The sequence below is a fragment of the Diaphorina citri genome, unplaced genomic scaffold (genome assembly GCF_000475195.1).
Source record: "Diaphorina citri unplaced genomic scaffold, Diaci psyllid genome assembly version 1.1 scaffold70, whole genome shotgun sequence".
In the NCBI taxonomy this organism is placed as follows: domain Eukaryota; kingdom Metazoa; phylum Arthropoda; class Insecta; order Hemiptera; family Psyllidae; genus Diaphorina; species Diaphorina citri.
Window position 1 is genome coordinate 165,933 of NW_007377507.1, and position 24,145 is coordinate 190,077.

A 24,145-nucleotide genomic window follows, 5' to 3' on the forward strand; every position below is an offset into this window, starting at 1 on the left:
GGAGTTTTTTTTTTTTTTTTTTTTTTTTTTTTAATTTGGTGTGTAAAAAAAAAAAAAAAGCCCCCCCCCCCCCCCCCCCAGGGTAAGGCACTTTTCTCATGACTTTTCCACGTATTAGAATAATCGATTATTAATCGATTAATAATCGATTGTTCCCAACACTAACTGATGCAACCTTGTTGGGTATATTTATTTTTTGTATCCATGGACTGCTTTTTGCCTCACTTCGTAATCTTACTTATCTTACTGATATCTTCGTATTTTACTTAATGATACCCACTGGTTTTTTTCTATGATTCTATCAATTGACCAGTTTTTATCTCTGTTGGTATTTTTTACATATTTATGTTTAAATAGTACATATAGCTTTGCAAACTCCAAGGTCGTTTAAAACCAGTCAGCCGGTTGAGGTCATTGAACTCCAGGTTATCAACATGAATCTGATTCTGACAATGATACCTACTGGTTTTTTTCTATGATTCTATCAATTGACCAGTTTTTATCTCTGTTGGTATTTTTTACTTATTTATGTTTAAATAGTACATAGCTTTGCAAACTCCAAGGTCGTTTAAAACCAGTCAGCCGGTTGAGGTCATTGAACTCCAGGTTATCAACATGAATCTGATTCTGAAGCTGCCTTTTGAGGTGATTAATTATTGGCCAGCACTAATACTTATGTCTCAGATATCTTGTTTCAAAATATTCATTAGGCAGGTATCATATAACTTGTAGACCGGTACAGACAATAACAGGTTTTCTACAAATGAGAGAGTCAACGTAATAATAAAGGCAAAATCGTTCTGCAGATGCACACCAAATGGATGTCTTGGAAAAATAGCATAAGTAGGTACCTATATCTGGCCATAAAATTGACTTTATTAGATATTTTTTCCCTTTCTAATGTGCAATTTTACACTGATGATGGCAGCAATGGCGAAATATGTCTGCCTGTCTAAATAAACAATAAAAACCCCTCGCCCAACTGTGAAGAGTATAAGTTACTCGTGTTCTTATTTTCAATAAGTATAATGTATTTATTTGTATAGTATATAACTTTATTTACTTCTTTTATGTTCTAGGATTGGCAGAAATTGATTTGCCGTCAGTAGAACCCTTCAGAATGGACAGTCTCTCCCTCTCTCTCACTCATGGACCAAATGGGTACAAGATCACCCTCAGAGACATCGATATGTACGGCCTTAGTAACTTCACCATCTCCAAGCTCAAGTAAGCTGCACCTTAAGGCTAGTAGTAACTGACTATCAGGTAGACCCTGACGACCTGATAGTGAGTTAGCTCATAAGGTATCAGGTAGACCTTACAGACGGACCTTTCCAGCCGTACCTGTCAGGTCTACCCGATAGTGTGTGTGCTCATCAGCTGTCAGGTATAACTGATCGGGTGTACCTGTCAGGTCTTCCTGATAGTGAGTGGCTGGCGTAAGTGTTCCCCCTAACAATATTTTAGGTTGGGTAATTGTTAGCCTTATGTTATATGTATTTCGATGGCTGACAAAATGTATGGGTTGGAGCATCGTCTTACCATTGGCCAACAGTTCCCCAACCATGTAACCATTTCTCAACGATGGGCTAAAAACATTCTTCTCAACGATGCGATATGCCAACCCTACTATTTCCCATGGATGTTGTTAGGGACGAAACCTCAAAAAGTAGAAATGGCCGCACGTTGCGTCGCGTCGTTTCGAACTCTTGACGTTCGCGTGCCTCCCTGTACGCTTGATTCCATAAAGTCCTTTCCAGACTGAACTCCTCTTTCTGTTTCAGGCTGAGAGAAGCTGCCGGGAAACCATTCGAGGCCAAAATCTATCTGCCCTCCATGGCTATGAACTCCCTCTACACCAGCTCCGGAGTACTACTCGTCATTCCAGCCTCTGGCAATGGTACCTTCCACGCCGATCTCGGTAAGTGTCTTGAAAACATCTTTTAGGACGGGTTTCGATCCCATTACAATGGGAGGGAAAAGTTTGATCAAAAAATGTCCTCCCCGATCGCTATTCGAACTCAGCACCTCCCGTTTGAAGGTCATTGCTCTTGGACCGCGTTGGAGTTGGCTTCAATTCTGGATAAACTGGATTGAACTGGTTATTAAGTATAGCTCAATCCTAGATCGATCTCAATTCTGATTTGGCAAACCCGGCTCTTAACTACTCAGCTACAGAATTGGGCTGAAGTCCTGAAGTTGAGCATAGTGCATTCAGCCTCTCGTAGTAACTTCGTATGGTCGGTGGCCAATCTGGCCATTCCGGTTTTTTGACACTCTTATGGACACACAAGGCTGTGTTTTGGGAAATGCCCTCGCCATTAACCTTCGTCCAATGGTGAAGAATTTCAAGATCGAGTTATCTCCAAATTAAATGATTACTAGATTAACCTTTAGATTCTTTAGGCATACATACATATTTTATATGTATTACTTTTTTACTTTCCTTATCCTATAGGAAGGAAAGTAATGTAATCGGGTCTAAATTTCGATGGTCAGTTTTTAGTGCCAAAACACGTTTTGTTTTCTTAGTTATAGCTCTTAAAAAAGGTCCCCTCCAAATGGATGTTTTGTCACAGTCTTTATTTATATCAATGAAACAACTGCTAAATCAGACTTGTGTGGTCAACACACAACACAACTGAAATTTTACAGGAGTAAATTGAGATGTGGATACTTTTCAACCTCATTCCAGTATGCAAGAGTGAAGGGCCTTTTCATTCCTATGCTGGCAGTATAAACAAGGTTTATTCCATTTTTCAGGGTAATGTCCAGCAAATGGACAGTGACAACTCTTGAGTGGAACATTTACGGGACGTACATCCTCATCGGGGACTGTTCTGGAACAGTGTCTATTTACACAATGAATGATCATATGTTTAATGATTGGGTCCAGTTAGGATCTACTGTGTTTGAAGCAGAGCATATTCTTGGAGGGGCTTTCTTCCACTCAGGAAACAAGGTAAAAACCTTACAATAAATTTTCTTTTATAATGATAATTTTGTTGTTTACAAGTAAATAAGTACTTACCTACCTGCCTGGTGGCAAATAAAATTGTCACTCCCAAGTCAGACCGAAGTAGATTTTGGCCAATCAGATGTTTGCTTCAGTGCTACTTGAGAGCCAGTAGGTACCTATTTTGTTCATAAATGAGGAGCAGCCAGTAAGAAGGGCCATATCCGGAAAATTTAGTTTCGAGATAAACAACTTTAAAGTTTTCAATTAGCTGTATTTTTTTAAATATTGCATGTATTACTAAAAAGTTTTTAAATGAAAATGAAGTAGATCTTGGCCAATCAGATGTTTGCCTCAGTGCTACTTGAGGGCCAGTACCTATTTTGTTCATAAATATGGGTGAAAGTGGTCAAGGCACTTGCCTGTTTAACAGGAGGGCCTGGGTTCAATCCCAGCATTACTTATAGATGTTTATCCTAATCTATTTGAGAACTTGACCTTACAATGAACAAGCTCTAAAGTTTAAATGGTAGATAATACCTCTGGCATTAAGCTCACCTAGCTGGTACCTCCCACTCCACTCAAGATCTTATAATTTTATGTACCCCCCCCCCAGCTAAGCTTGATGACAGAGAAGAAAGATTCGGTGTCATACTACGAGAAATTCAACTATCTCCGGTTGAGATGGTTGCTGCGTTTGGCGGTATTTTGACCGCTTTTGGACAGATTTCGACCGTTTTTTGGCGGTTTTCAGCTCAGGCTTATAGAAGACAACTGTCTGATTACAATATCAACTAAGAACACAGTAGCATGGACTACTAGAACTGAAATCAATGACACAACTAACACAACATGGGCATCACATGTGTATGTTGCCGATTTAAATGTTCCATGGCAGTATCACAAGTGAGTTTTAGTTTGTTTCTGTCTGGCTGTATGTTTGTTTGTTAGTTATAGCTCTTAAAAAAGTCACATGTGTATGTTGCCGATTTGAATGTTCCATGGCAGTATCACAAGTGAGTTTTAGTTTGTTTCTGTCTGGCTGTATGTTTGTTTGTTAGTTATAGCTCTTAAAAAAGTCCCCCCCAAATGGATGTTTTGTCACAGTCTTTATTTTTTTAAATGAAACAACTGCCAAATCAGACTTTTGTGGTCAACACACAACACAACTGAAATTTTACAGGAGTAAATTGAGATGTGGATACTTTTCAACCTCATTCCAGTATGCAAGAGTGATTTCAAGGCATATGTAAGGAAAATTCGTAGTCGGTAATTATGCAGAAGTCACATCCATGGAAAAGAAAAGCTCCTTTTTGTATTTAACCTAACCCTATAATACTAATCACTGCTCTAATTGTGAAAAATCCTTCTTGCGTTTAACCTAAACCTAACCCTATAATAACACTGGTCACTGCTCGTTTGTGCCAGTTCCTTTGGTAGCAATGTTCCACAGACGTGACTTCTGCACAAGTACCTTGATCCAAAGGAGCCCAAGCTGTCCTGCAGTGTTTGGTAGGGAACACAATCAACTCCATGTCATGCATTACTTTCTTTTCTATTGCAGGCTTATAGAAGACAACTGTCTGATTACAATATCAACTAAGAACACAGTAGCATGGACTACTAGAACTGAAATCAATGACACGACTAACACAACATGGGCATCACATGTGTATGTTGCCGATTTGAATGTTCCATGGCAGTATCACAAGTGAGTTTTAGTTTGTTTCTGTCTGGCTGTATGTTTGTTTGTTAGTTATAGCTCTTAAAAAAGTCCCCCCCAAATGGATGTTTTGTCACAGTCTTTATTTTTTTAAATGAAACAACTGCCAAATCAGACTTTTGTGGTCAACACACAACACAACTGAAATTTTACAGGAGTAAATTGAGATGTGGATACTTTTCAACCTCATTCCAGTATGCAAGAGTGAAGGGCCTTTTCATTCCTATGCTGGCAGTATAAACAAGGTTTATTCCATTTTTCAGGGTAATGTCCAGCAAATGGACAGTGACAACTCTTGAGTGGAACATTTACGGGACGTACATCCTCATCGGGGACTGTTCTGGAACAGTGTCTATTTACACAATGAATGATCATATGTTTAATGATTGGGTCCAGTTAGGATCTACTGTGTTTGAAGCAGAGCATATTCTTGGAGGGGCTTTCTTCCACTCAGGAAACAAGGTAAAAACCTTACAATAAATTTCCTTTTATAATGATAATTTTGTTGTTTACAAGTAAATAAGTACTTACCTACCTGCCTGGTGGCAAATAAAATTGTCACTCCCAAGTCAGACTGAAGTAGATCTTGGCCAATCAGATGTTTGCCTCAGTGCTACTTGAGGGCCAGTACCTATTTTGTTCATAAATATGGGTGAAAGTGGTCAAGGCACTTGCCTGTTTAACAGGAGGGCCTGGGTTCAATCCCAGCATTACTTATAGATGTTTATCCTAATCTATTTGAGAACTTGACCTTACAATGAACAAGCTCTAAAGTTTAAATGGTAGATAATACCTCTGGCATTAAGCTCACCTAGCTGGTACCTCCCACTCCACTCAAGATCTTATAATTTTATGTACCCCCCCCCAGCTAAGCTTGATGACAGAGAAGAAAGATTCGGTGTCATACTACGAGAAATTCAACTATCTCCGGTTTGCTCCCTCAGTCAGACAGAAAGGGGGTTGTGCATTGGAAGGCTGTATTGTGATATCCAAAACAGGTAAGAGAGGAAAAAGGAAAAATTGTGTTAAGGATACTTTAATACTTGTCACAAGTGTCAGTCCTCACTTAGTACATCTCAATAAGTTTCATGACTTGACATTGACTTAAACCACCAATCTCCAGATCCAGAATCCATTGTGCTAATCACTACATTACTGAGGTGGGTAAGAGAGAAAAAAAGCTTTCTAATAAGAAAGTGATGGAGAAGAAAAATGAAATGAGAGCAAAAGGATATTTACTTACAACGTTTTGAGTTTTTGAGTGCTTAAGAAAAATCTTCAATATTGTGATATCTCCCTTAAAGCCTTTGCTGAATGCCACCATATTACTGATCCATTTTCATTTTCTTCCTCAGGTCTAATAGGAGTTATTGTCCTCACCAAAACATCTCATAACAACACCACACTGTTAACAACAAAAAAAGGAAAAATTGTGTTAAGGATACTTCAATACTTGTCACAAGTGTCAGTCCTCACTTAGTACATCTCAATAAGTTTCATGACTTGACATGGACTTAAACCACCAATCTCCAGATCCAGAATCCACTGTGCTAACCAATATATCTCTAAGGTGGGTAAGAGAGAAAAAAGTTTTCTAATAAGAAAGTGATGGAGAAGAAAAATGAAATGATAGCAAAAAGGATATTTACTTACAACGTTTTGAGTTTTTGAGTGCTTAAGAAAAAATCTTCAATATTGTGATATCACCCTTAAAGCCTTTGCTGAATCCCACCATATTACTGGTCCATTTTCATTTTCTTCCTCAGGTCTAATAGGAGTTATCGTCCTCACCAAAACATCTCATAACAATACCACACTGTTGACAACGGCAGAATCATTAGCCGTGTCTCGCTATGAAATTACCAGTGTAGATATTTGCTATGGCAAGAACGGACATTTTCTGATAGCAACCAGCTGTCAGGATACGCAGATGCCTATCAAATGCTATGAGGTACGTGGAAATAATCTCATTTGAACAATAAATAAATAATGGAATTATAAAACAACTTAATTATTAAGTAGGTAATTTTTTTTGAAGAGGATTGATAAAAAGAACTGTCATTGCTTAAGTCTTATCGTCCCAAAATCGAAGAGAGAAAGAGTACAGGATAGGAGAAAGCCAGCCGTTCCGAGAACAAACCTCATCTCTATTTTAAGTTATTTTATTTGACATTCATTTCTAATTTGGGTCAGACTTGCTACTTTCTTCTCAGTTATACAAAAATCTTAAACCATGCTGCTTTTTTATTCTTGTTGCACAGCCAGCTGATATCTCTTTTCAAAATTCTTGACACTGTTATTCCTGAAGTTTATGTCGTTTTATTTTTTCATTATTGTATTATTATTCATATGTATTATTCTTTATGTATTATTCTTTTCCCCTTTCTTTCCCCTACATTTCATAATGTATTATTCTTTAACCCATCAAATATACGAGACCTTGTTTAGACTGCTGGGGTAAAGGGACTTTTCAGTCCTATTCGGGCAGGAGCCCTTTCCTGATAAGTTAGTGAACATGAAAGAAGTTCTCATGAAGACTTGAGCTCTATATAGAAGATAGATTTTCCACTGCTTTAACAAATTTAAGTGATGGACGATGGTAGTCCACAGTCTGCTATGGGCTATGGACCTTTGCCAAATAGGTTGAAAGCTTTGTCATTATTGTCATTTTTACCATAGATTCCTTGACTGCCCAGAAAATTGACCGTCCAGGCTAACTTCTTCAATTATTTTGTGCGTGTCACTTCTGAGATTTAAGTATCCTCAGCTATGAATCCAATGTATCCCATGTCATTGTAACTCCACTACCTACTGGGACTATTGTGCAGGTATAGTTAATTTTATTGTTACTGATATTAGGTATGTGTATCTTTTGTAGTTTTTTACTTACCTATTAAGTTAAGAAAGGTCTTTTTACTGAATTGTTACTGTTACAGGTATTTAGGTATTATTCTTTAACCCATCAAATATACGAAACCTTGTTTAGACTGCTGGGGTAAAGGGACTTTTCAGTCCTATTCGGGCAGGATAAACAAGGTATATTCGACCTTGTTTAGACTGCTGGGGTAAAGGGACTTTTCAGTCCTATTCGGGCAGGATAAACAAGGTATATTCTATTCTATTATTAGAGAAATAAGGAGACGTTACCCCATGTCTAAACCTCAATAACTACAACACAACACAATACAACACATTCACATTAGACACTACAACACAACCACACATGATAATACAACACACATCTTAATACAACACATTAGATTTTCATGTTAAATTTTTGTTGAAATCGAAAAACCTGTTCTAAAGTTAGGGGATATCTCCTTGGCGAAAGTGGCACAGAGAGGAATAATAAAATACGGCTTAAGACAATCTTTTAGACTGTGTCCACGCATGGTCGACAGCCATCGATCGATGTCGACTGAAACCATCGAGACTGCCTCGACAACATATTATGTAGGTTCACCTCGTTGATTTTGGCGATCGACAGCCGTCGACTATATGTGTACACAGCTGTAGGTAGATGTTCATGTTAAATTCTGTCAAAAATTGTTGAAATCAAAAATACTGTTCTAAAGATAGGGACGAAAACTAAACCTAAACCGCGTCTTTCGACAGTGAATACCTAATTCTTTCATTGCTCGATGGTTTTTTTTCCAACCTGGATGGATGGATGGATGGATGGAGCTCAGTCAATTCATAAAGGTTACCCATCCACCGACCATACCGACCACACACAACGTTGCTTAACTTCAGTGATCGGGAGTGCCTTCAACGTCCTAATAATCTCATTCCGTATTTTCTAGACCCACCAACCTGGATGGATGGATGGAGCTCAGTCTATTCATAAAGGTTACCCATTCATATACCGACCACACACAACGTTGCTTAACTTCAGTGATCGGGAGTGCCTTCAACGTCCTAATAATCTCATTCCGTATTTTCTAGACCCATTTTACCTCACATAAGACTCTAAACTTTCCCACAAAAAGTAGAAAAAAAATTGGAAATGTCCTTAAATTAACAGTGTAGCAAATATCATCACCCGTGCCACAAAAATGTCCCTCCGCGATTCCGTATACTGGGTCGTCCAACCGGCGGGTCTTCTGTACTCCTTAGTTCCTAGATTAAGCAGTACCTTGTCTACATCAGACACAGTAGGGTCTGCAATGGCAGCAGTCAGACTTTCTGCAGGTACCGTAAGTAAAGTTTACAAGATATTAACTGCAGACTCTGTGCTGGGGGTCTACAGTAAATTCCTTAGCTCCTAGATTCAACAGTACTTTGTCTACATCAGACACAGTAGGGTCTGCAATAGAAGCAGCTAGACTTTCTGCAGGTCCTGTAAGTAAAGTTTACAAGATATTAACTGTAGACCCTCTGCTGGGGGGTCTACAGTAAACTCCTTAGTTCCTTCCTTAGCTCCTAGAATAAGCAGTACCGAATTTGTCTACATCAGACCATTTCTTCTTTCTTCTCTTTTTATAGAAAAAAAATTGAAATAAAACTCAGTACCTAAATACCTATAAATTAAGGAAGAAAAATAGTAAACCTATTATTTTTAGTCCTCCCTCTTCCACCTCATATTTTTGGACCTCTCTTTTCCAGATCCTCACCATGCACATTGTAGCTTAACCTAAGTGATCTCTTACCTTTGTCGGGACTAGCCAGATCTGATGGTCGCAGTAAACTCTTGAACGCTGTAGAAATACTGTTCAGCATTGATAGGTAGGTGAGATCTATGCTTTTGCTATTGCCTGGAAGAGAAAATACAGAGTAGGTCAGATTTATTTAAACAATTTTACTTAACTTCTTCTTTTTCTTCACCTTTTCCCGTGTACAGACGCACAGACGGGGTCGGCGTTTTTCGCCAGCCTCTCAATCAGCCCTAACTAGGATGATTGCTTGGGCTGACATTTGGTTTTGGCTACAAATTTTACGAGTGGATGCCCTTCCCTCTCAACCTTTGCTATTTCTTTAGCAAGGGAAATTCAGGCTGGTATACTTCCTGTTTATAGTCCCTTAGCGAGACTAAGCTGGTCTACTCCCTGTTTAACTTCCCCCAGCCAGACAATTTAAACAATTTGAAATATTTAAAACAATGCCAGTCTACTTAGCCTGGAAGGCGCTAGTTCGCGGGTTCGATTACCACCTGGAGCAGACTATATCCGAATTATATGGGGGCTCGTTCTCGAAAAAAGCTTGCTTTTTTCTACCCTATCCTTTCTTCCTTCTCTCTTCGCTTTAGGGACGATAAGACCAGTTACAGTTCCCCCGATGGCAGTCTATGGCCTCTATCAAACCTCTAAAATAGAAGTAAACCTCTAAAATAGAAGTAAAAATACTACTACTCATATTTTCATTCCCGCCCGGGCCGGATTTTATCCTGCTGGGATAATGTTCGTTCTCGGAACGGCTGGCTTTTTCCTATCCTGTTTTCCTTCTCTCTTCGATTTCGGGACGATAAGACCTTAGCAGTTACAGTTCCCTCTATCAAACCTCTTAAAAAAAATAAATAAAAATAAACTGATACTGTCAAGGCCAGTTCCCACTTGTCGATGTGGTGAGTTTCATCCGATTTTTTTCCGAATGTCCTGTAGGAAATGCAATTTAAATGAGAGTGTTCACACTACACGACACGATTACTTTCCGAGCAACAAGCGAGATCGGACTTCATCACTCACCATTGGGCATGATTTTGATGAGGTTGATTTTCATCATCTGCAATGGCAGCAGCCAGACTTTCTGCAGGTCCTGTAAGTAAAGTTTATAAGATATCAACTGCAGACTCTGTGCTGGGGGTCTACAGTAAACTCCTTAGTTCCTAGATTAAGCAGTACCTTGTCTACATCAGACACAGTAGGGTCTGCAATGGCAGCAGCCAGACTTTCTGCAGGTCCTGTAAGTAAAGTTTATAAGATATCAACTGTAGACTATGTGCTGGGGGTCTACAGTAAATTCCTTAGCTCCTAGAATAAGCAATGCCTAATTTGTCTACATCAGATCATTTCTTCTTTCTTCTCTTTTTATAGTAAAAAAATGTGAAATAAAACTCAGTAACTAAATACCTATAAATCAAGGAAAAAAAACAGGAGAGGCATACTACGGGATGGGTATAATGTAGCAGTTGTTTCATTGCTACGAAATAAAAACGGCGCTGGAACACTGATCTTTTTTTTTTTTTTTTTTTATGCAGGTCCTGTAAGTAAAGTTTATAAGATATCAACTGTAGACTCTGTGCTGGGGGTCTACAGTAAACTCCTTAGCTCCTAGATTAAGGAGTACCTTGTCTACATCAGACACTGTAGGGTCTGCAATGGCAGCAGCCAGACTTTCTGCAGGTCCTGTAAGTAAAGTTTATAAGATATCAACTGCATACTATGTGCTGGGGATCTACAGTAAATTCCTTAGCTCCTAGAATAAGCAGTGCCCGATTTGTCTACATCAGATCATTTTTTCTTTCTTCTCTTTTTATAGTAAAAAAAATGTGAAATAAAACTCAGTACCTAAATACCTATAAATCAAGGAAAAAAAAACAGGAGAGGCATACTACGGGATGGGCATAATGTAGCAGTTGTTTCATTGCTACGAAATAAAAACGGCGGTGGAACACTCATCTTTTTTTTTTTTTTTTAAACTAGTAAACTATTATTTTAAAAGCTACATAAACTGAGAACTGAGCCCTTGCTTACAGTTTAGACAAGGAGTAAAATCAGCAATAGAGAGAATTAGGTATTATACATGGTTAAAAATAAATAAAATCTGATTTATCGAAGAAAAAGTAACCACCTGGTTTTGCAGCACCATACACTCGTCCACCAGACTTTCGTCCAACCCTGTAAGCGCCACGTCCTTGTTGTGTATCATACGGGATAGGAGTTTATACAGGGTGGCCAAAACGTCGAGGCTGTCAAAACAGCAGATGAATACCGGTAGACAGGAGGAGCGAAGGAGACCCCAGATGCGAATGATGACGATTAGTTCACGTAGGGTGTTGAGAACGCAACTGTCAGACATGATGTCATACTGAAAACAGCAAAATATAAACATGAATATGCAAGACTATAATGGTAATGAGCTAGAAAATGCTCATGGAAAAATACCCACTGTACCTATAGTAAGGTCTTGTCATACACAAAAATCCCACTCAGACGCTTAGGTGTAAGGGCAAACAGCCTTAAAGAGTGCTTTAAGCTCCTACGGAATCTACGAAGGTCTTATATTCCTCATATCGAAGATGGGAAGAGTACAGGAAAGGACTCCTATCCTGTACTCCTCCTATCATAGGAGAGAGCCAGGCTCTCCGAGAACGAACCTTATCTGTTTAGATGTTTAGAATAAAGTTCCCCCCCCGGGTGGGAATCTAACCCAAGACCTAGCGCCTACAAGGAAAATACGCTAACCTCCAAGCCAACTAGGCTGGCTTCCCTTTACTCCAGCAGTAGGCTACTACTATCGCTGTGGTCAAATTCTCAAATTATATTGAGGATAAATTTCCATACCTCGGCTGGGATTGAACTTGTCTTGACCACTTGACCACTTGACCACTACATCATCGAGGCAGGTTGAAGGTAACATTTAAAAAATAATAATAATAATTTTTGATAAAGGCCAAAAAGAGTTCACAATGCTCAGGCCTTTATACTCGTATTTCAGCCAAAGTCGCTCGAACTTGGCACAGAGATTCAATAAATTATGTGGATCAAAAGTATCCTTGGGCCTTGTTTCCAGAAGGTACGGTCCGACCGTTATTTCGGACCGAAGTCGCTCGAACTTGGTACTTGACCTTTCCTATAATACACGCGAGTACATTGCCCAACCAGCTCAGATTATATTACTCACCTGTTATGAGGCAATACTCCAGCTGGGTGACTGCATTGGGGACTGTCATGGGACCATTGAGTTCTGCCACGTTAATCATCTTGTACAAGAAGAACTGGCCTTTCCTATCAATACAGGCGAGTACATTGCCCAACCAGCTCAAATCAATACAGGAAAGCACGACTGACATACGGGACCGCTTCATGTTGTCCAACTTGGCCCAGATCATGTTGTTGACACTGGTAAAACCCAGCTGTACGGAATGAAACAGAAGAAAATGAAACTGGTTTTAGGACCTAGGTGTTTACAAAGGCAACCTATCAAATCTCAAATTCTTTTTGAAGAGATTTAACAGAGGGAACTGTGTCCCGAAATCGAAGAGAGAAGGAAGACAGGATAGGAGAAAGCCAGCCGTTCCGAGAACGAATGTTATCCTATCAGAGTCTAAATAAATACGAGGTGAAGTCTGTTGTTGTAGTTTTTACATACCATTTATCATAGGTCACTATAATATGAGCTTGGGTAGGTAAACTAAATAGGCCTCGAGCTCAAACTTGGCAGAGAGATTCTGGGGCAGGATAAACGAGGTATATTCTATAACTGGGGTGCCCAACCTTTTTCGAAAGATCGACTTGAATTTTCAATACAGTCTTGCAATTGACTTACCTAAGAAAGACTTGACTCTGATTTTGGTCCACAAATTTGGAGTAATCGGGTGTTATTGCCAGGTTCAAACACTGCTGGGTGGGCTGGTCGCGATCGATTTGAAATCAATCCGCAATCGACTGGCTGGACAGCCCTGTTATACATATAAGCTGGGTACATTGTATTCTATCCTAGGAAAAGAAAACACTTGCTCTAAAGTACATACCTGTTTCAAAGAGTCCTTCAAAAAACACGTGAGTGATCCATTTGAATACGCCACGATAATATGAGCTTGCGGGGGCAGACTATTGGACACACACAGCTTACTGGTGGTTACGCTCAGGACTTTAGCTTCGTACGCATAGGAGTTCTGCAGACGCCAAGTAATGGTTTTGAGTCCCGGATCACCAGCGGGGGGCCCAACACCCAGGGAGACGGATTTCTTAAACACACTGTAGATATGGGAAGAATAAGTTGTGTTAAACCCGGTATACTGCCCTCCATAATTCCTAGGTAGCATATCCAAAATACCAAGTTTTTTTTTTTTTCTTTCTTTCTTTCTTTCTTTCTTTCAGGAATTAGGGGCACGATTACGCGAGTACATTGCCCAACCAGCTCAAATCAATACAGGAAAGCACGACTGACATACGGGATCGCTTCATGTTGTCCAACTTGGCCCAGATCATGTTGTTGACACTGGTGAAACCCAGCTGTACGGAATGAAACAGAAGAAAATGAAACTGGTTTTAGGACCTAGGTGTTTACAAAGGCAACCAATCAAATCAAAAGCAAATCTCGAATTCTTTTTGAAGAGATTTAAGTAACAGAGGGAACTGTGTCCCGAAATCGAAGAGAGAAGGAAGACAGGATAGCAGAAAGCCAGCCGTTCCGAGAACGAATGTTATCCTATCAGAGTCTAAATAAATACGAGGAAGTCTGTTGTTGTAGTTTTTATATACCATTTATCATAGGTCACTATAATATGAGCTTGGGTAGGTAAACTAAAACAGGCCTCGAGCTCAAACTTGGCAGAGAGGTTCTGGGGCAGGATGAACGAGGTATATTCTATAACTGGGCTAGCCCAACCTTTTTCGAAAGATCGACTTGAATTTTCAATACAGTCTTGCAATTGACTTACCTAATGAAAGACTTGACTCTGAATTTGGTCCACAAATTTGGAGTAATCGGGTGTTATTGCCATATTCAAACACTGCTGGGTGGGCTGGTCGCGATCGATTTGAAATCAATCCGCAATCGACTGGCTGGACAGCCCTGTTATACATATAAGCTGGGTACATTGTATTCTATCCTAGGAAAAGAAAACACTTGCTCTAAAGTACATACCTGTTTCAAAGAGTCCTTCAAAAAACACGTGAGTGATCCATTTGAATACGCCACGATAATATGAGCTTGCGGGGGCAGACTATTGGACACACACAGCTTACTGGTGGTTACGCTCAGGACTTTAGCTTCGTACGCATAGGAGTTCTGCAGACGCCAAGTAATGGTTTTGAGTCCCGGATCACCAGCGGGGGGCCCAACACCCAGGGAGACGGATTTCTTAAACACACTGTAGATATGGGAAGAATAAGTTGTGTTAAACCCGGTATACTGCCCTCCATAATTCCTAGGTAGCATATCCAAAATACCAAGTTTTTTTTTTTTTCTTTCTTTCTTTCTTTCTTTCTTTCAGGAATTAGGGGCACGATTAGCCCAGTGGTAACGTGCTTGCTTGCCATGCAGAAGGTCCCGGATTCGAATCCCACCATCGACAAAAATTTGCACTCCTTTTTCAATCGCAAATATTTCAACGGGTTACTTTCTGGTGTTCTCGAGTTGACCCAGCACCTAAATGGGAAGTATTGTGTCTCTTTTCAAAGTTATCACCCATCTGACGAGGGACATACTACGGGATGGGCATACTATGACACAGACGACATGGGTCCAATGTAGCAGTTGTTTCATTGCTACAAAATAAAAACGGTGGTGAAACACTCATCTTTTACAACAATAACAACAACAAAAAACTTACCTGTTGACGGGATAAGCATTCTCTACAAGTTCCCAAACCTCAATGACAGAGTTGGTTTCCCCATTAGCTGCCACAATAACTGAATCTGCATCCTCCCGCACTATAAACCTTACTCGAGCCACTTTGTAAACTGTGGAGAGAGGAAAGAAATACAATACCTATCAATAGGGGAAAATGAAAAACATCGCAAAAAAGCGATCTGTTTTTCATTTTCCCCTATTGATTTTAATTTGTTTTACCAAGTGTTGTGTATACCCTTGAAAGTTCTAACTTTTTAACCCTTAAGTTAGTTACCAACTGATTAGCTTTAAGAGACAAATAGGGGCACGATTAGTCCAGTGGTCCCTCAGCCAAGTCTGGCTGAGGGACTTTAAAAACAAGGAGTAGACCAGCCTGAATTCCCCTTGCTTAAGAAATAGCAAAGGTTGAGTGCGAAGGGCATCCACTCGTAAAACTTTTGTAGCTAAAACCAAATGTCAGCCCAAAGCAATCACCTAGGTAACTGACGAAAAACGCCGAAACTGTCTGAACACGGGAAAAGGAAAAGAAGAAAGCATCTAAAACCGTCTACTTCTCAGGCAGACCCTGTAATAACCCACAAAATCCCACAACTCCTTCGAGAGGACCCTTTAAATTCTAGGACTATAAGAAGACCCTGTAATAACCTACTAAACCAGACCACTACTTTGGGAGGACCCTTTAAATTCTAGACCTAGGACCATAAAGAAGACCACTGTCCTACTACAAGAATACCAGTCAAACTTGTTACCAGAAGAGAAAGTCAACTACTTTGAGAGGACCCTCTAAATTCTAGGACTTTAAGAAGACCCTGTAATAACCTACTAAACCAGACCACTACTATGGGAGAACCCTTTAAATTCTAGACCTAGGACCATAAAGAAGACCACTGTCCTACTACAAGAATACCAGTCAAACTTGTTACCAGAAGAGAAAGTCTAAATTCTAGGACTTTAAGAAGACCCTGTAATAACCTACTAAAGCAGACCACTACTTTGGGAGGACCCTCTAAATTCTAGACCTAGGACCATAAAGAAGACCACTGTCCTGCTACAAGAATACCAGTCAAACTTGTTACCAGAAGAGAAAGTGTTGGGATATTTAGTTTAACTGACCAGGGCCGAACCACAGCTTTATTTATAAAATTACGAGATAGAGCGATCAGTGTGTGAACTATGAAATGTGAGTGAGTGAATGGATCTTGTTCTTATAATATAAGATTCTATGCCAAATACATAAGACCTTGTTTACACTGTAAAGGGACTTTTCAGTCTTATTACAGCAGGATAAACAAGGTTCTACATTATTTTAACCGGACCCAAGGGCTAACTTCAACAATAAGCCCCTAGCCGCATTTTTTTTTTTTTTTTTTTACATTGAAATGTGAATGAGTGAATTGATCTTGTTCTTATAATATAAGATTCTGTGCCAAATACATAAGACCTTGTTTACACTGTAAAGGGACTTTTCGGTCTTATTACAGCAGGATAAACAATGTTCTATATTATTCTAACCGGACCCAAGGGCTAACTTCAAAAATAAGCCCCTGGCCGCATTTTTTTTTCTTTTTTTTTTTACACATGATTTTATTTTAATATTTGACCAACCTCAGTGGAGTAGTGATTAGCGTGGTGGACTTCGGATCTGGAGGTTGGTGGTTCGAGTCCAAGTCAAGTCAAAAAATTTAGCGTAGTGCATTAAGCGGGGAACGACATTTGTGACAAGCATTTATGCTTAACACAATTAAAAATTCCATTTTAATATTTGGGGTCGAGTGGATTTGAACAAATCACATCAAATCATATCCTTTTAGGCACACTCCGTTTGTCAAGGGTCTAGCCCTTAGAATCTTAGAATGGATTTAATTCAATTTGGAGGGGGTTTGAAAATTCCGAGACCCCCTTTGAAGAGTCCAAGCCAGCAACAAAGGGGGGTCGAAGGAAGCCCCTTTGAATGGCCCTGAATAAGAGGCCATAGGGGCCGGAGAACCCCTCCCCCCCTCCCTTCAACAGCCCTGAATAAGAGACCAGAATATGACCTGTAATATCGTTTTTACCTCCAGGTACAGAGTACCGACCTACACAGACACCAGAAATGTTATTCAGCGACTCTGAAGTCTGACTACTGAAATGTGAACGATTGGCAATTAACCAGACACCAGAAATGTTATTCGGTGACCGAAGTCTGACTACTGAAATGTGAACGATTGGCAATTAACTAGTGGTGGAGCAAATATTGCTCTAAAACCTGGTACCTAATACCTATATTTTTTATTTTTTTAAGTTTTAAAAGATGAGTGTTTCACCGCCGTTTTTATTTCGTAGCGCTACGAAAATGAAACAACTGCTACATTGGACGCTTGTGGTCTGTGTCGTAGCATGCCCATCCCGTAGTATGCCTCTCATCAGATGGGCGAGAAGAGACACAATACTTCCCATTTAGGTGCTGGCTCAACACGAGAACACCAGAAAGTAACCCGTTGAAATATTTGCAATCGAAAAACGAGTACAAATTTTTGTCGATGGTGGGATTCGAACCCGGGACCTTCTGCATGGCAAGCAAGCGGGTGACTGAAGTCTGACTACTGAAATGTGACCTATTCGCAATTAACTAGTGGTGGAGCAAATATTGCTCTAAAACCTGGTACCTATATGGTTCCAGTATACACTGTAGTTTGTGCAGGTAGATACCTACAAACTACTTGTACTTGAAACAAAGTGATATTTTTTTGTCTGAAGTTCCAGTATACACTGTAGTTTGTGCAGGTAGATACCTACAAACTACTTGTACTTGAAACAAAGTGATATTTTTTTGTCTGAATTTAATGAATCCATCAAATCCAGATTCATTTTGAAAAAAAAAATGTTCTGAAAATCCGAATTCAGTGATACTTGAATCCTTTGAATCCGGATACGATGGATTAAATACAAAAAAAAACCCTCAATAGATCGGCTTTCTCAATTTTAACCTAAAGATACCCAGATGGCAAGCAAGAGCGGTACCGCTGGACCAACCTACCAAAAAGAATGCTACCTTTTCATCAGGTTTGTTTTTTTTACATAAAACTAAGACGTCCCCACTGATAAATCTTCAGGCTGAATGAACAGTGGAGGTACTAAATATAGCAGTCTACCTTGTCCCTCGTGATGTAATATTGTAATATTTACATGAGTTCTCAGTCTCAGGTTTAATAATTACAAGACAAGTATTCAATGAATGAGGTAATCCTCATTATCACGAACATAGGGTGAACAAAGTGAACAACGTTTTGTAAAAATATGAACATGAGTCGCTGTGAGTGACCCTGGACAAAAAAAAAAAGATTATAGATATCAGTAGGTATATCGCAAATTTGAAAGATAAGAAGTTCATCAAAATGTATAGCGGAAGTAGCGGAACAAATACATATTTACTTATTTCATAGTTTAAAAAATACAATAAAATGTCGAATAGCAGACTTTATTTACAACGATGAAGAAGTTCATCAAAATGTATAGCGGAACGAATACATATTTACTTATTTACATAGTTAAAAAAATACAATAAAGTGTCAAAAAGCAGACTTTATTTACAACAATGTTTTTTTTTTTTTTTTTACGAATTTTAATACAAAATTAACTTAATTTTCTCCTCTATCTCTTTCTCTTTTTTCCACAAAAAACCTTTGGTTGTAAATTTTCACCTTCTAGTCACCTTCAAACGCAATGTGCGGAAGGTCTAAATCTCTCACATAGATATTCCCTCTAAAGGGACATTTCAGTTTCAGTCCTATCCCAGCAGGATAAACAAGGTATATTCGGTATATTCTATTTTATTCTCACATAAATATTCCCTCACTAGATATTATCCCTCAGCAAACTCTTCTTATCCGCGGCCCGATTCATATTCCAATGCCCCCCACACCGACAGGCCTGCACCCAGCGGCCTTCCCACGCCCGCACGGCCGCGGTTCGAGCCATACTGAGGACCTGGGTTCGACCCCCGCACCGGGTACAGGATTTGATCAGGGGCGGGTGGCGCCCTAGGTAGACGTGACGGATAATATCCGTGTATTGCCGGGAAGTAGGGGAGGGGGCGAGCAGGCAGTCTTCGCTGTACGAGGAGACCGGGTCGCTTCCGTACTCCATCTAAAACAAGTGAGGTGTGATAGTGAATGAGATATTGTTAAGATAAAATATAAAAGTTAAGATGAGATAAAAGCAAAAAAAAAAGTAGTCTGGCTAGGGGACTTTAAGAAAAAAATAGTCTGGCTGGAGGACTTTAAACATGGAGCAAAGGTTGATTGCGACAGGTAAAATCCATATGTGGGGGGCATTGGAATATGAATCCACTCGTAAAATTTGAAGCCAAAACTAAATATCAGCCTAAAATCAATCACTCTAGCTAGGACTGATTGAAAGGCTAATAAAAAAAGCTGACCCCCGGCTGTACACGGTAAAAGGCGAAGATTATTAAGATAAAAGAAGAAATCGATACAAATAAGGGCTTAAAGACATTAGATCAATATCAAGGCCATTCCATCTCGTATGACACTTGGCCATTTAATATACATAGTATCATCAAGAGTAAATTCGGCCAAACAGGCTGCGAAATCAGGCCATTTTTCCCGAACCTAAATTTGTCAAAAGGACAGAATTTTTTTCAGAGAGTTTACTTGGCAACACTGCACAATACTTACACACAGCGGCGCAAACGTCTGATAGAAGAGCGGATTGGCAACGTCGCACACGTTCTCATACAACTGAGTCAGGCTCGGAATGACCACCTGAGACAAAAAAGAAACAGTAAGAAGACATTTTATATACCTAAGGCCAAAGCTTTTCAATACATTACCAATTACACTTGCACAAATACCAATAATTTTGATAAAAAGATGCCTTGTACCACTATTGAATGAATACATCAAAACAGAAGAATATAATCAAGTATTGGAAGTACTGGAATGAAAAAGTATGTACGTAACTTCATGGTCTGTGTTGCAGCTTGTTATTCATCAGTCTGACGGTTTATGAGGGCAAGAGATAGTTTACCAATCATTTATTAAATAATTATTAATTGAGTATACAATTTAATTTAATAAAAAAGCTACATAAACTGAACCCCTCCTTAGTCGCCACAATTGTAGACAAGGAGTAAAATCAGCAATAGAGAGAGTTATTGTAAATGGTTAAAAATAAATAAAAACTCATTTATCGAACAAAAAATAACCACCTGGTTTTGCAGCACCATACACTCGTCCACCAGACTTTCGTCCAACCCTGTAAGCGCCACGTCCTTGTTGTGTATCATACGGGATAGGAGTTTATACAGGGTGGCCAAAACGTCCAAGCTGTCGAAACAGCAGATGAATACCGGTAAACAGGAGGAGCGAAGGAGACCCCAGATGCGAATGATGACGATTAGTTCACGTAGGGTGTTGAGAACGCAACTGTCAGACATGATGTCATACTGGAAACACATAAGGGAAGTGAAATAATTAAATATTTGAACTACAGTAACCTAAGCTTAAACTAAAATTTGTCAAGAGAAAAAATTATAACCCCCGAGTTTAGGGTCTCCTATTAACTCTTCATCAGGGCCGTATTTAGGGTGGCTGAGCAACGTTTCACATGGTTAGTATCCGGACCAACCGTTTAGGAGAAAATAGAGAAAAAGTGGAGAAAAACGCTATCTTGGCCCCTTCATTGCATAACCAAACAAGCTCGAAACTGTAGGGCCGTTGAGGCACGGGTTATCTTTATCCGATCGATCTGAAATTTTTTTACAGATTTTTTTATTTATATTGGAACCACTTTGGGGGGGCGTCCCGGTTAAATTTCCAACTTTCGTAAAGTAAGGGCCACCCTAGTCCGGATGGTAGACCATCTGTCCAATCGTGGGGTCCTGGCTTTTCCCGGCCTTACTGGAAGAAATTTAAGATGAAGTTTAAGGTGAGGTTGTGAGTAGGCGGCTACCTCGTCACCAAAGGAAGGGTAAAACCCCCGTCACTAAAACCCTTAACTGTTATACAGTGACGTTAAACACTTAAACCTGTATCAAACAAATAAAAAGAAGAAGGAAGGGGACTTTTTTTAAAAAACAAGATACATTGTTTTATTTTGAACAACAGAGAACATGACAATTACCAGACAAGCACCAAACAAAAAATAAATTAGATGAATATTTTCTTAAAATACCAATTGAAATAGTGTGGAAATCTTAAAGTTTTAAGGTATAATAAAGAAATATGAATTATATTAATAAATGGTTACTTACATGGTTATTCTTCTTGTGTTCCGCATATCGGCCCACAATGTTAAGTGCGAGGTTGGCTATCCACTGTATCAACTGTTGTAGGCTTTGCAGAGTGCTGGGCTCCACAGTAAACTCCTTAGCTCCTAGATTAAGCAGTACCTTGTCTACATCAGATACAGTAGGGTCTGCAATGGCAGCAGCCAGACTTTCTGCAGGTCCTGTAAGTAAAGTTTATAAGATATCAACTGTAGACTATGTGCTGGCTCTAATCTAGCTAGGTGATTGCTTTGGGCTGACATTTGGTTTTAATTACAAAAGTTTTACGAGTGGATGCCCTTCGCACTCAACCTTTGCTATTTCTTTAGCAAGGGGAATTCAGGCTGGTCTACTCCCTGTTTAAAGTCCTGGCTGAGGGACCACTGGACTAACCGTGCCCCTATTTGTCTCTTAAAGCTACTCAGTAGGTAACTTAGCTGATTAGTGCCTACTTAGGTACATACCTTCTTTTTTTCTTTAATTATATTGCGCCAACAACATACCTGCATATTGGTGAGCAGATTATTTTCTCTGTCCTTGGCATTAGCATTGGTAATTGGTATTTTTTTTAGCTAAATCCCCTTTAGGGGTGAGCTTTTTTTGTATTTATTTTATCTTACCTTTATTGGTAGATACCTACATATTTTTTCCCCATGAGGCGCTCTAAAACATTTTTTTTTTTTTGTAGGTATAAATTTATATCCAGCCAGCCTAGTTAGCTTAGTTGGTAGCGCGTCTGCCTTGTAAGCGCTAGGACGCGGGTTCGATTCCCGCCCGGGGCGGATTTTATCCTTTTTTGTTCGATAAATGAGTTTTTATTTATTTTTAACCATTTACAATAACTCTCTCTATTGCTGATTTTACTCCTTGTCTACAATTGTGGCGACTAAGGAGGGGTTCAGTTTATGTAGCTTTTTTATTAAATTAAATTGTATACTCAATTAATAATTATTTAATAAATGATTGGTAAACTATCTCTTGCCCTCATAAACCGTCAGACTGATGAATAACAAGCTGCAACACAGACCATGAAGTTACGTACATACTTCTTCATTCCAGTACGTCCAATACTTGGTTATATTCTTCTGTTTTGATGTATTCATTCAATAGTGGTACAAGGCATCTTTTTATCAAAGTTCTTGGTATTTGTGTGAGTGTAATTGGTAATATATTGAAAAGCTTTGGTGTTAGGTATATAAAATGTCTTCTTCAGTACTGTTTTTTTGTCATTGACTCTTGATTCCTTTTCCCATCCACTATTGTGACCATTTCTCACCAACATCAGTGGTGTAGTGGTTGGCGCGGTGGACTTCGCATCTGGAGGTCGGTGGTTCGAGTCCAAGTCAAGTCAAAATTTAACGTAGAACATTAGGTAGGGAACAGCATTTGCGACAAGCATTTATGCTTAGCACAATTAAAATTTCTTTTTTTTTTTTAATTTATTTCTCAGTCAGCTCCCATGGCATTGGTATTTGTGCAAGTGTAATTGGTAATGTATTGAAAAGCTTTGGCCTTAGGTATATAAAATGTCTTCTTACTGTTTCTTTTTTGTCTCAGGTGGTCATTCCGAGCCTGACTCAGTTGTATGAGAACGTGTGCGACGTTGCCAATCCGCTCTTCTATCAGACGTTTGCGCCGCTGTGTGTAAGTATTGTGCAGTGTTGCCAAGTAAACTCTCTGAAAAAAATTCTGTCCTTTTGACAAATTTAGGTTCGGGAAAAATGGCCTGATTTCGCAGCCTGTTTGGCCGAATTTACTCTTGATGATACTATGTATATTAAATGGCCAAGTGTCATACGAGATGGAATGGCCTTGATATTGATCTAATGTCTTTAAGCCCTTATTTGTATCGATTTCTTCTTTTATCTTAATAATCTTCGCCTTTTACCGTGTACAGCCGGGGGTCAGCTTTTTTTATTAGCCTTTCAATCAGTCCTAGCTAGAGTGATTGATTTTAGGCTGATATTTAGTTTTGGCTTCAAATTTTACGAGTGGATTCATATTCCAATGCCCCCCACATATGGATTTTACCTGTCGCAATCAACCTTTGCTCCATGTTTAAAGTCCTCCAGCCAGACTATTTTTTTCTTAAAGTCCCCTAGCCAGACTACTTTTTTTTTGCTTTTATCTTTAAGTAAAGAGAGTAGGTACTTACCTTTTTTATGTAGACGTTTTATTTTAGCCAATTTACCTTTTTTATGAATATCTACTTATTAATTTACATTTGTTTAACTATTTTACGCACTACGTACCTACCTACTATCATTTATGTTGATATTAAGTATTGGAGGTATTTAATTTATTTTACCACGTGGGTTCTTTTTGAGGAAAACGGTTAATCTAATGAGGAATGCTGTCCCGAATTAAGTATTTCTGTGTATTGGTTATGGCCATAGCTTGGTTGTAGCATTGATAATTCAGAAATTAAATTGATTATAAATGAAATTAATTAACGTGACATGCCTATAATGAATTAATCAGGTTTTAAATGACCAAAGTGATTAAAGGTTACAAAGATTTGAAGATTAGATTAGCATTTGAAGATTAGATTAGCATTTGAAGATTAGATTAATAAAGGTTACAAGGATTTAGAGATTAGATTTAATATTTTTGAAGATTTTCAGATTATTTTCTCCGTCCTTGATATTAGCTTGGTAATTGGTATTTTTTTTTTTTTGCTAAA

The 24,145-nt window shown here is 39.0% G+C and overlaps 6 protein-coding genes across 6 annotated transcripts in view; 2 read left to right on the plus strand and 4 right to left on the minus strand.

Moving 5' to 3' along the window:
- Positions 1–1,962, plus strand: part of LOC113472046 (mediator of RNA polymerase II transcription subunit 16-like) — a 6,330-nt gene extending 4,368 nt beyond the window's left edge. The window contains exons 6-7 of the mRNA XM_026831592.1: positions 1,080–1,227; positions 1,785–1,962. Of these exons, the coding sequence (XP_026687393.1) occupies positions 1,080–1,227; positions 1,785–1,947 (311 nt within the window). The 3' untranslated portion in view covers positions 1,948–1,962. The remainder of the gene's footprint in view (positions 1–1,079; positions 1,228–1,784) is intronic.
- A 637-nt stretch (positions 1,963–2,599) lies between these two features.
- Positions 2,600–6,654, plus strand: LOC103520463 (mediator of RNA polymerase II transcription subunit 16-like). The gene is made up of 7 exons (XM_026831597.1): positions 2,600–2,962; positions 3,573–3,656; positions 3,711–3,862; positions 4,443–4,667; positions 4,943–5,141; positions 5,548–5,677; positions 6,446–6,654. The coding sequence occupies exons 1-7, from the start codon at positions 2,768–2,770 to the stop codon at positions 6,652–6,654; spliced, it is 1,194 nt and encodes a 397-aa protein (XP_026687398.1). The 5' UTR covers positions 2,600–2,767.
- Positions 6,655–8,896: 2,242 nt separating this feature from the next.
- On the minus strand, positions 8,897–10,389 carry LOC103520474 (mediator of RNA polymerase II transcription subunit 16-like). The gene is made up of 3 exons (XM_008485573.1): positions 10,361–10,389; positions 9,329–9,433; positions 8,897–9,018 (listed from the first exon to the last, which is right to left on the minus strand). Exons 1-3 carry the CDS (start codon positions 10,368–10,370, stop codon positions 8,897–8,899), a joined length of 237 nt encoding a protein of 78 aa, XP_008483795.1. The 5' UTR covers positions 10,371–10,389.
- Positions 10,390–11,697: 1,308 nt separating this feature from the next.
- Positions 11,698–13,662, minus strand: LOC113472052. The gene is made up of 3 exons (XM_026831605.1): positions 13,369–13,662; positions 12,519–12,750; positions 11,698–11,702 (listed from the first exon to the last, which is right to left on the minus strand). Exons 1-3 carry the CDS (start codon positions 13,660–13,662, stop codon positions 11,698–11,700), a joined length of 531 nt encoding a protein of 176 aa, XP_026687406.1.
- Positions 13,663–13,732: 70 nt separating this feature from the next.
- Positions 13,733–18,424, minus strand: LOC113472057 (mediator of RNA polymerase II transcription subunit 16-like). The gene is made up of 5 exons (XM_026831611.1): positions 18,391–18,424; positions 17,249–17,383; positions 15,175–15,304; positions 14,487–14,712; positions 13,733–13,852 (listed from the first exon to the last, which is right to left on the minus strand). Exons 1-5 carry the CDS (start codon positions 18,422–18,424, stop codon positions 13,733–13,735), a joined length of 645 nt encoding a protein of 214 aa, XP_026687412.1.
- A 335-nt stretch (positions 18,425–18,759) lies between these two features.
- On the minus strand, positions 18,760–23,518 carry LOC103520493 (mediator of RNA polymerase II transcription subunit 16-like). The gene is made up of 5 exons (XM_008485591.2): positions 23,494–23,518; positions 21,448–21,644; positions 20,404–20,640; positions 19,871–19,957; positions 18,760–19,319 (listed from the first exon to the last, which is right to left on the minus strand). The coding sequence occupies exons 1-5, from the start codon at positions 23,516–23,518 to the stop codon at positions 19,029–19,031; spliced, it is 837 nt and encodes a 278-aa protein (XP_008483813.1). The 3' UTR covers positions 18,760–19,028.
- Positions 23,519–24,145: the final 627 nt, after the last annotated feature.